The sequence below is a fragment of the Nycticebus coucang genome, chromosome 9, assembly GCF_027406575.1.
Source record: "Nycticebus coucang isolate mNycCou1 chromosome 9, mNycCou1.pri, whole genome shotgun sequence".
In the NCBI taxonomy this organism is placed as follows: domain Eukaryota; kingdom Metazoa; phylum Chordata; class Mammalia; order Primates; family Lorisidae; genus Nycticebus; species Nycticebus coucang.
Window position 1 is genome coordinate 18,902,824 of NC_069788.1, and position 12,741 is coordinate 18,915,564.

General features: G+C 31.8%; 1 protein-coding gene across 1 annotated transcript in view; it reads left to right on the forward strand.

Annotated features, from left to right (window-relative positions):
• EYS (eyes shut homolog) overlaps positions 1 to 12,741 on the forward strand; it is a 1,685,250-nt gene that overhangs the window by 683,799 nt on the left and 988,710 nt on the right. Inside the window, 1 exon segment of the mRNA XM_053601630.1 lies at positions 4,528 to 4,727. Coding sequence (XP_053457605.1) covers positions 4,528 to 4,727 — 200 coding nt within the window.

Here is a 12,741-nt window from a genome sequence, read left to right on the forward strand (position 1 = left end):
TTGTGTGTGTGTGTTTCTTTTTGGCTTCACAACCTATCCTTCCCTGTCACACTTGTGTGCTTATTAGGAGTCTTGCCTTCATGTACGTTCAGTCAAATGTGAATATTACTTTTTGGTATATGTATAATTTGTTTACATGAATGTCACTAGGTTCTCCCAAATATATATTCTTTGTCTATTCCACTATTTGCCTTGGCCCCTACATGCTGAATCCCTAAACTAGGAAACTATCTCTACTACTATTTGTGCAAAAGTGACCCAACACCTGGACCTGAAGAGCAAAGCTGGTGGTGCAAGAAGAGTTGCGTTGCCTTTCCCAGCATCTCCTGACCGCGGAATCCTTCATAACATACTTCATCAAAGCTTTCTCAGTCTTTTGAGTTATTTGCCCATGGATAACTCTTCATCTTGCCAAGTTAAAACACACTACTGGGATTTTGAATTGACACTTTCTAGAGTATCTTTAGTGTATTTGTAAGGGGTCTCCAGAGAAACACAGCCATGGTGTAGTTCAGTTCAAGTCCAAAGTCCTGAGAACCAGGAGAACAGATAGGGTTAGTCCTAGTCTAAGGCCAGATAAGACATGAGCTGTCCAGCAGTCAGGCAGAAAAAATTGGGTGAATTCTTCCTTCCTCTGCCTTTTGCTCTATTTAGACCCTTAATGTGTTGGATGAAGCTCACCCACGTCAGGAAGGCAATCGGCTTCATTAAGTCCTCTGAGTCAAATGCTTACTTTGTCCAGAAGCGTCCTTATGGAAATATCGAGAAATAATGTTTAATCTGAGTATATTACAATCAGTCAGATTGAAACATAAAATTAACCATCATGGGTTTCTTCTTCAATACTCTTTTGTTCACCTGAGGAAATAAGGACATTTATTGTATTCATTTTCTTTGTGATTTTTTAAAATTCGTCAATTTAAAATTATATGTATGTAATATTTGTCTATATTTACAGGGTACATGTAACATTTTGATACGATGTGTAATTTTAATGTACTTGAACTTCTCTGTTGCCTTTCAAAGAATCCTAAAGTTTATTTCATGAATTTGGTGGCATTTTTAGTTTTAGCTATGATGTCCATTTCTTTCTAGTATTTGATTTGTTAGTACAGTACAGGCAGGTTCTGGGACAATAAGTTTTGTTTTGTTTTCTGTAGATTCATGGCTTTTCTTTTACAGACATTCTGCCAGATATACTTTGAATAAAGAAAAAAATTATTACTATAAGAATATCAATTTGATATTTCATAATCTTGTTTTATTTTTGAAGTAACAAAGTGAACATCCATTTTATCTACATCAAAATATCATGCTTCATGACATTGGGAATTCAATAAAATCTCCCTATTATCCAAATCAGTTCCATTCAACCCTGTACGTTTTGAGAAAAAAGAAAATAGTCAGTGAAATTATGTTAGGTATATAATAAACCTTAGGTATATTAAGTCTTCACCATAGACATTGTCATATGGACCATTCCACAACATTTATTTGAGAGGGGAATCGAGATTTGGTGATGTAATGAGCGCTAGGTTGGAATTTGGGACATTTGGAAGCAATGTGGCTTTGCTCTGTCAGTTTTGCTGTAAGACCTTGGTGAAGTCATTCCAGTACCCTTGCACTTACCCTCATCCTTGAGTAAAGTAAAATTGTTGGGCTAGATTCTTGCTATGCGATATCTGGTTCATTAACTGGTAGTATCAGGATCACCAGGGGATTTGTTAGAAATGGAAAAACTCAGGCCCCCAAACTACAGAGTTTTAATCTGCAATTTAACAAGCTACCCAGGGTATTTATATGCAATTAAAGTTTAGGAAACTCTGGACTACATCAATAGTTTTTATTGAGAGGTAGACAAAGTTCAGACAATTCTGTGATGCTTAATAGGCTTGGCAGTGGGGGAGGTAGGAACCTAATGGGAACCATTTGCTTTTTCTGCTCTTCAAATAGAACAGTTCCTGTGTATCTGTTAAAATATTCTGTTTGAACTTTCTGTTTCTTCAAGGTTTCACTTAAGGAAAAGTATTGCACTACTTTAAAATACCAATGCTAAAAAATAAAACGTGATTCCGTGAGAGAAGCATTTTGATAGAGATGCTCTCAGGTTTCTTCCTATTCTTGTGGGCAATTCAGAGCTCACAGGACAAATCTTTGAATCTAAACCACATCCCTCAGAAAGAAGAAAACTCTCTGAGTCAATGAGATAACTGTCATGTTTCCTGGCCCAGTCAGTGGTTTTCTCTGTATGAGTATATCACTATTCTGTTAATCTCACACCCTTGTACTTTCCTGCAAGTTGAATCAGCATTGTACTGGGGTATAGCTCAATTGTCTAGAATGCTCCAGTTTGCAACATTCCTCCAAACTTCCATCTCTTTCTTTAACTAATCCAACCTTTTATTTCTTTTATATTCTGAAATGACATTAGTGAATTCTTCTTGGGAAGCACTTTATTAAAAAGAGTATAGCAAAGGAATATAAATGATGGTGAACAAAAGGAAAAGCACATGCCTTAATTTTTGACCCAGGAAAGATCAAGAACTTTAAATGACAATTTGATTTTCTCTAAAAAGAAATTGCTTTTGTATTTCCCATTAAGCTTTTTAATTAATTTAGTAAAAGAATCTTGTAAACCCTAGAGACAGAACTCTTGGCAGTCTAAAAACTATCCTTTTCTTCCCATGGGAGATATAATTCAATTAGTTTATGTAATGCTTTCTAATAAATCATTCTATACATACCCAGCAACAGCACTAAGAGGAAAACGTGTTGTTTCCATGTTGCTCCCTGCAGAATTCTACATTTATATTCTGTAAAAATAACTGCATAATCTACAGGAAGTCTACCAAACGCCCTTGGTTATCCTTAAGGAGTTCACATTTTCAGCAAAGGTAGCACTAATATCTATCAGAATGACATTTACTTATAAAAATCTCCATGTAGCTCTACCACTTGGGTGAATGTAAAAGACCACCATCTGCGTTCCAGACAGGACTTGAATTTTATACTCAAGGGCGCAATCCATTTCTTACTGAAAATGACACTAATTAAACCCTCTGATAATTTGATGAGCTTTCAATTTTTTTAATGGATACATGATAAGAATGAAATGGCTTTCATATTAATCTTGTTAGTATGAGTTTTTAATTCTTGGTGAAATAGTATGAGTTTTTCACACTTTCTGAAAGTCACTAAGTATTTGTAAGCATAGGTGTCAATTAGTGATAATTCTAAAAAGTTATTAAATTTCAGGGTGAAATGCTGAAAAGTATTTTATGTCTGTGTATATAATTATCCTTAAGAATGTAATAACTTGAGAACCTGGAATGCTACTGACTCCAGTGTGTATAAATTCTTTAAGAAATTCTATGTAGAGGACTCATTGAGAAAAGTTCCTAAGTTTCCATATGTTATTTCTCAGAATTATGGGTGCAAATCTTTTAAATTAACATTACATTGAAAAGTAATATCATGTTTGTGGTACTGTGACATGTAATTCTGGAACATAAGCATGGCTAAAAAGCTTAAAACATAAACTTAAGAAGCATATGGCAGAAGCTAAATATACAGATAAACACGTTTTTCATTTGAGGTAAATGTCATATGACTGAAATAGAGGCGGACAGAGTCCCTGGTTTTCAGGATGGAAAGGAAATAAAGGTGACACTTAGTAATCAGCTACTGGGTTCCAGGCATAGTACCTAGTGCTTTATATTCATTTTATTTAGCTGTTATAGCAACCCATGAAAGGGAAGTGCCATTATTGCCATTTTACACATAAATGTTATGACAATACATACAATACAATTCATTGAATGAGTGAGTAAAAGTAGGAGAAATTTTAAAATATTTTTAAGCTTAAAAAATATGCAGTTACTATGCATATTTCTCTTGCTCTGTAAGCCCCTTGTGCTTCTGTGACTACGGGTGACAGAAATGCTGGATATAAATTTGGACAGTTACATGGGGAAAAGTGAGATATTGAAAGATTATGATTAGATTCTAATTTTAGATATTACAGATGTTTCAGGTTCTTTAGAGGTATGCAAATTAATTGTGAAATATCTGTTCTAAGTATGTGACCAAACCCAGTATTCCTTGGAAAGTTAACTGAGGTGCTACTTGTCATTCTCCCAGGAAAGCAGAGTTAAAGGGGAACTGTCCTGGGGAAATGTGTGGACACTACGCGTCAGTGAATTCCTGCTATTATCTACAGAAGATATTTGCTTTAGCACCATTATTGGGGGAAAGGGGGAGAGACAGTTATCCATTACTGTACATCTTTTAATACAGCTTAATATACTTTTTATTTTTTCTCTGGAAAATCAACAATGGAACATTTTTACAGAGTATTCCTGGCAATAACAAGTAAAATCATTTATTACTATAAACATATATTTTGATTACTACAAGAATAAAATATCAGCCAAGCTTGCATGTGATTTCTTAAAGTATGTTTAAATAAAAATATAATTTTAATAAAATAGTCTTACTACTAATAAACATAATTCTTTCTTAATTTAGGATTGCACGTCAACTCCTTGTATGAATGAAGGCTTTTGTCAGAAGTCTGTACATGGATTTACTTGTATTTGCCCACATGGATACACTGGTACATATTGTGAAAAAATCATTGATAGTTGTGCTGAGCCTGAACTGAATTCAGTTCTTTGTCTTAATGGAGGAATTTGCATCAGTCGGCCTGGAAACACTTTTGGCTGCAGGTTAGTATTTACTTATCCACAAATAATTCAGTATATAGTATTTAGGAACATTACAAACATTTTAATAATGTACTCTTCATATAGATAGTAAGTTTTCAAGTAAGTTTTTATCTTAAAAAATGTATAATTATTAACTTAAAAAACAAGTTACATGAAGCATTGCTAGTTTTTTCCAAATACCACATATTCATATCAGTATTCTATTTTGATTTCCCAGTTTAATCATCCTTTATTTTATAATTGTTTCCTATCTCCTCTCTTTCCTGGAAGTGGGCTTTTTAAAATATTATACCAAATTAAAGATTTATAAATATTTCATATTTACAGTCTCATTCCTAACCAGAGACTCATGTGTGTTGTTGCTATTCCTAGGTTATAGGAGCTTAACAACTTACAGTAAGTTGTATTTGAGTAATGAAATAATTAAACTGTAACTATATTTTTGAACGAGTTAGGTATGATTTTTATCTTCTTTGGAGATGAATTTTAATTTCTTTTGCTCTTATGATTATATAACATATTTAACTCATTGTTCATTTGAGACTATAACCAATATCTGTTCAGTTTATAAGTTGTTAATTGAATCCAGGTATTTAAAGAAAATTCACACATACTTACTATTTTTTCAACATTTCAGTTTCATGAGTAACAAGGTGATGATAAATCAAAAATTGAGCAACTTGTTACTGTAATAATATCTCAAATTACTGACAGGTTTACCAGGAACATTTTGATACATAATCACTAGCAAAATATATTGATTATTTCCATATTTTGTTGATCATTTTTTTCCCTAAGATATCCTGCCTTCTGTTAAATACTGTGACCACTATATTTTCTTTGTTCAATACCTAGGGTATGTTTTGCCTGTTTATTTATTTTGATCCCTGCTGTATCATTTTATTTGGTTCTGTCTACAGTGAGGGTCATACAGATGCAAATGTTACATGAAATGGAGACCATTAACTTTTCATTTAGCATATGCAGGCAATGTTTATAGTTATGACAATTCATTATTTGTTATACATTGCCTAATATGCATTTTCTTTTGAGCTATACACATGTGTGAACCCATTTGTTTGTGCATGTGTGTACTTAAAATCCTATTGCCTCTCTTGTGTTTTTTAATTCTAAACGTCATGTAAAATAAAACTATAACAAGGACCACTACAAGGACCCTCAGGGCTCTACCTAGTAAATTTCTGAATTAAGTCAACAAAATTATTCCTAATGGATACCATGCTATAAATCAGGATTCTTTGCATGGAAATATGGATAAATTATTTTCCTATTGTCTTCTTAATGTTACTTTTGCTATAAAGTTTATACCAAAGAAGTTAATGTCTCTATTCCCATTGCTGGTTTATTGGTTAATGAGCTTGCTAAGGTTTGCTTGACTTTTAGAAAATAATATTTAAATGTGTAACCTTGTCCCTTAAGGATATTTATTTTGAAGTTTTATTTTTTATAAAACTACTGTGTTAAAATGCTTTAGTCCTCAATGATCTGTATAATATTCTACACATGTAGGCTTAGTTTCCTAGTGATTTGGGGGTTTCCATTTATCTTCTAATTAAAATATGCTGAATTGAACTAAATAAACAAAAAAAAGGTAAAGACTACACTACTCTTTAGAATTGCTTGCACATTTGAAACTGCTAATGTAAAAAACTTTCTTGTGCTGTCAGAGCATATTAATTTTCACTTTGCAAAGTACAAATTTCTTAGATTTTATCTTTGAGGATTATTGTATAGGAGATGCTGTTATTTTGCTTTCATCTTCATCATTGCAGAAATAAACCAGAGGATGGCTTATTTTATGACTGTTACATGTTACAAATTCAGTTGATTTACTGTCTTCACGGAAACTGACATGATTTTTAATTTCTTTAACTAATATCCAAAATAGACTTATTCCAATGACTGACATGAAGATAACTTACTATTTAATTTCTGTCTATCTTTGAAGTTTTACGTATTTAACCAAATATGTCATAAGTTAGATGTTTCTCTGCTTTCACTGAATTTTTTTAAATCTTGAAAGCTTTTAGTATAATTACTTTCTTTTGCCTGTTGGTTTTCATTCACTCATTCTGCAATCTACTTTGGGTAGTAATATTGCTTGTCTATAGTGTATCTCACTTATAAACTCCGTCCTTCATACATTTCACATTTTTTAGTTTTTATGTCTTTTATGTTATTTTTTTCTCAATACCTTATTTAATCCTCAACTTTTATCCAGTTTTCTTAATTTTTTATACAATTTATAATCTTTTACATTTTAGTACATGTTAGTTTTCAATTGTGTTCCTTCATTATAAACATAATGCCCACTTATCAAACCATATGATAATCTTCTGTTTACTAAGTAATTTATTTGAACAGCTCAATTTTGTTTTAATTCTTTAAACTGGGTTCAGCTTCCTTTTCTTACAGAATCAAGTTGATTCACAGTTTCAGTTACTACCATTTTTTATGCCTGTTTTATTGAACTTCATGGCTATTACCCAGATGTCTCAGAAGACTGATTTTATATACCAACTGTTTTGGCCAGACTCTTCTTTGTTGAATTATTTCTGTGTCTACAAGACAGTTTAAAATGATAAGCCTGACCCCTGGAATTACCTGGGTGGAAGCATGCATTAATGCAGAGGCACAGTTGAGAAAACCTGTTTTCACATGTGTTATGGGTGCTTTGGTCTAGAGTGAAATTGCTAAGCAAAAATTAGTCAATTTAATTATCTTCTTTCCACGGTCTCAATTTTGAATATTGGGCTTCTCTCATTTAGAAATATATCAGGTTTATAGTTTTTCCATTGCTGATTTTTCTCGTGGAATCATTTTGTTATTTTAGATCATTGTATAACTACAACAATGCTACATAATAAGAATAGCTAGGATTTAATATTTCAGAAAAATAGCTACATTTTGAAAGATTTATGTTCTTTCAAGGAAGGAAGGAAAGAAATGACCAAGGGAGAAGGGAAGAAGGGAGGGAGAGAGGAATAAAGGGTGGAAAGAAAGAAGGAAGAAAGAAAGTGAGTTAGTTATTCATGACTGTTTAGAGTATGATTCTTGATGTTAAAATGAATAAACCATTGACATATAGCTCGTTTCTCTATTACTGTGGAAAAATCCACAGTCAATATTGCTTTGCACACCTAAATAAAATAAATGAATTGTTTCAAGTAAAATAAGTCAGCATTAGCAAAACAGTTACTTAGCTGTTAGGCGTAGGGTAAAATGCTATATAATATTCTATCTATACCTAAGATGATTTCTGGAGAGATGAAAGGGAATTTGGACACCTAAACTTATTTTTAGTAATATGTTTTAGGCAATTCAAACTCTTAAGTGATTAAATTTATTTTATGAAAAAAGATCAATTTATCAATATTCACATTTAAAATAGAGAAAAAATGATAAGTGATGAAATTTTCAAAGTCTCTGTCATTCATAGACTATATTTGTTATTTAAAATAATTAAAGTTATCATTTTGATTCAGAAAATATAATAACTGATGGTTTCATTTCTACGGGGTAAACTCAATTGTCTGACTTACTTGAGGGCTGAAGAGAATTATAGAAATTATTTCTAGTGACCTAGTTATTCCATAGATGAAGAAACAAAGGCCTAAGGAAGTTCCTACTCTGTCAATCATCTAAACAGAAATCACAATGGTGGTCAAGTCAACATAAGATTGCATTGTTCATTTATATTTATTATAGTAATTTTTGTTTAAAATATAAAAGAAATATATATACATGTATATGTATGTATATGGTAATATACATGGTTACAAAGAGAAGAAACATACATAGTCAGATGCTTGTACCATGACTATTCTCAGATGCAGTTAAACATCTGTTTTGTACTTTATATACTGGCGTAAGGATTAAAGACATTAACAACTTTTTTAAGTTTAATAATAGCTGCTTTCAGAAGTTCATAAGTATTATTAACCATGTGTAACAATGTAATAGCATTTTAATGCATGCAAGTTTTACCAAACCATAAAAACTATGTTCAAATTACACCAAGATCCAAATTAGACTCATGTACTAGAGGGTTATAGACACAAGTAAAAACATTATATGCTCTCTGCCTTTATTTTTGCAGAATCCCTTTCCAACCCCGAAGTCCTACCTTTCACTGTAAATTTCCATTTAGTCTGATGCTACTTTTTTTTCAGGCTTAATTCTCTTTGATCACTTCCTCAATATTATTGAAGTATTTCATATTTTTTCTCTTCACATTTACCTAAACTTCATTACTCTTTCTTCTCTGTGTTGAGCAAAATTAGTTCACACTATTAATATATTATATTAAAAGATTAGTAAGCTTAGCATTTGATTCTTGCTGTTTTTATATTTCCTTTTAAAAATATTTTAAGAAAATTAGTTAAAAAGATATTTTTAATTATAGGATCTCAGTGACCACAACATACTATTAATTGAAACATTTAAGATAAGTGAGCCTTCCTGGTGTTATACTTGAGGAAGTTTAGATATATTTTCCTTACATACTTTATAGAAAAATCAAGAATAAGGCTCAGAGAAGTTACATAACTTATAATGGGTACAAGGTAAAGGTATTGATTCTACAAGAACCAATTTTCAACAATCATTAATTACCTTTTCTGGAAGTTAATTGGTTCTATAACTGGGAATAATATGTTGGTATTTTAACAGCCACAGTTAGGTGATTTCTCTTTGCATAGAGATTATATTTTCAAAAATATAAAGTAGACCATGTAATACTCTAAATTTACTACTTTTTTCTCTCTAAGAAAAATAAATTGCACACTTTTACCTTATATAATGTTACAAGGGATGGGAAAATAAGTAACATTCACTTTCCTTAAGGTCTACTATGTGAACATCAACTTTACTATTTTAGTACATTACTTAGAAAATGAGGAGACTAGAATTCATGCAGAAAATGAAACTGCACCCCTTTCTTTTTCCATAAACAGTAAACAACTGAAAATGGATAAAAGACTTAAATGTAAGGCATTAAACCATAAAAATTCTAGAAGAAAATATAGAAAAAAAACGTATCCATACATCAGCCTACAAAAAGAATCTGTAAGACCCCAAAGACAAATAAGCAACAATAAAAATAAATAAATGGTACTTGATTAAACCAAAAAGCTTCTGCATAGCAAAGAAAATAATCAACATAATGAATACAGCAACCTACAGAATGGGAGAAAATTATCTAACTATACATCTGATAAAGGGCTAATCTCTAGAATCTCCAAAGAACTCAAATCATCAAGGAAAAAAAAGACAGCCCCATTAAAAAGTGGCAAGAAATATGAACAGAAGATTTTCAAAAGAAGAGAGGTAAATGGCCAACAAACATTTGAAGTAATACTCAACATCACTAATCATCAGGCAAATAAAAATTAAAAGCACAATGAGATACCACCTTACCTCTCAGAATGGTTATTATTATCAATCCAAAAACCTTACATACCTGTGTGGATGCAGAGAAGATTGGTGGGACATTGTGGCAGGCGCCTGTAGTCCCAGCTACTTGGATGCTGAGGCAAAAGAATCGCCTAAGCCCAGGAGTTGGAGGTTGCTGTGAGCTGTGATGCCATAGCACTCTACTGAGGACAATACAGTGAGACTGTGTCTCTAAAAAAAAAAAAAAGTTGGATAAATTTAATTTTATGGTTAATATCATTATTATACAACTTAATTTAGCAAATCTTTCTGGGAAACCACATTCTACAAAACAATATCTTTGCAGTTGGAATTTCAAAATTGAGAAATCATTGCCTTATTTGTATTTCCTTCTAGAAATTATTGTTGCAGTTTGGCCGGGGCCGGGTTTGAACCCGCCACCCTCAGTATACGGGGCCAGCACCTTACCAACTGAGCCACAGGTGCTGCCCAAATTCTTATAAATTATATAGATTTTATCAGAAGATAATATATATAATTTTTTGTGGAGTGTGTCATTTCAAAATTACAGATAGTTTTTATCTCAAATCATAACTTGTCATTAAAGTATCTTTGGAAATATTCAGTAGAGAAGTTAAATATACAAATATATTCAAATCCCTTTCCTTAAGATGAAGTACAAATAACATTATATGGGCTAAAGTCTCCTTATCATGTATACATGGCTTTGATATATTATCCGATTCAAAGAAGCCATAAAAGGAGCATATATGATCAGAACATTAGTAATGTAAGATTTTGTATTTCTTAAAACCAAAGGGAGAAAGACAGAGAAAAATTACAATTTAACTGTATTAAAGACATTTTTAAGAATAATAATCCTCAATTTATGATGGTCTCTTGGCCATAATTGCCAGATAGTTACTGTCTTCAAAATTAATTACTATAACACATTCTACTTCACACAAATGTTTATCTTTAGTAATACTAAACAAGTAAATACTAAACCAACTCAAAGTCGGTTCAATTTTCTAGAAGAAGAGTTTAAAATATTTTAATTGATGAATGTCCAATGGCTGTCTCAATGAAAATCTGTTGACTTTAATAAATAACTAATGGCTTCTGCAGTCAATTAGACACATCCAGATCATTTAGCCAAAAGTTTGGTGAATCAGTCTAGTCTCACCGAGAGGTAGGCAGGGAGGTAGAGAGGCTGTAGGCACACAGGTAGAGAGAGATAAAATCTTTCTACATAAGGCAAACTGGCACCTAACTGAATTTAGATTATTAGTAGTTGTGGTAGCCTTAGTCTTTATGCATTTGTTTATTAATAGAGAATAAGTAGAGAAGAGGTGATGTTGAAAAATAACTTATTTGTGATTTCAACTTTGAACTAATAGTTTAAGTAATATAAAAATGATAAAACAAATGAAGAAGTAACAAAATAGTTTTATAAGTGAAGATAAAATCAAGTTTCTCTTCTTATTTTATTATCGTGGCACGTTGTTAGCCATTTCATAGCATTTACAGAAGGTCTGCTCCATCTGAAGAGCGAAGGTTGCCTAAGAAAAGAGCAAGGTTAATAGAAATAAGAAGAATTTCCCTCAAAGCTCTTCCAACAAGTTTGAACCTCAGTGTTTTTTTTTTCATTTATTAAGTAGCAAGGTATAATGCGACGTCATCAGACTGAGGCTAGGACTTCATGAGCTAGACGTAAATAGTGTATGTGGAGGATGTCTATTCAGCAGACAGAGAAGGCACATTTCTTTCTACCCGTTCCACATCATGCAGCCCTGCTTCCCCATCCGTGTTGTAGGTAATTATAAAAGATAATAAAAATATTATGTTATGATGTCTATTCTTTGTGCTCTTCAATCTTTGATGTAGTTCTGACATGCATATTAGTCTTTGTATTTTAAACAGATTTTTAACATAATATATAAAAAGGAATTGAAAGAACACATTATGACTAAATTGCTAGAGAAGGAAATTTAGAGGGTCAATCGTAACCCAGAACATGTAGCAATTTCAGCAATTCAGCAATTCTTTATTTTTAAAAATTGATACGTACAAAGTGTATGTTAAAATATAAGTAAATAACTTTAGGAGTGGATCTGAATTAATTGCTGAAGTGTATTTTTTCAGTGCATATAATTTAGCAACTCTCTTAGAATGATGTGGGTTTTAATCTATGTTTATCAGCAGGGAGAATAACATAGGATATTACTTTATATTCTTTAAAAGTATATATTTTTGTTCAATTATTTTTGGTGCTTAATGCTTGACTGATAAGAAAAATAACTGTGTGGAAATTTGCAGAATGCAAACGTGCTATTATTCAATCCCTTCACTACAGCCTGGAGCTAAAAATCATGATTTTGTTTTTTATATTTGGATGATTTGGGGGATGCCCTTCTGAAAATAAAGATGTCTTTCCTATAGCTCTAAAGGTACAACAATTGAGATGAATTTATTTTTCTAAAAAATAATAATAGTCCCATTATTTTAGGAAGATATGGTATTCAGATGGGAAACAAGGAATAGTGATTTGAAGAGCTTTGTGTGTTTGGCACATCAGATTAATAATTTGCAGTTATTA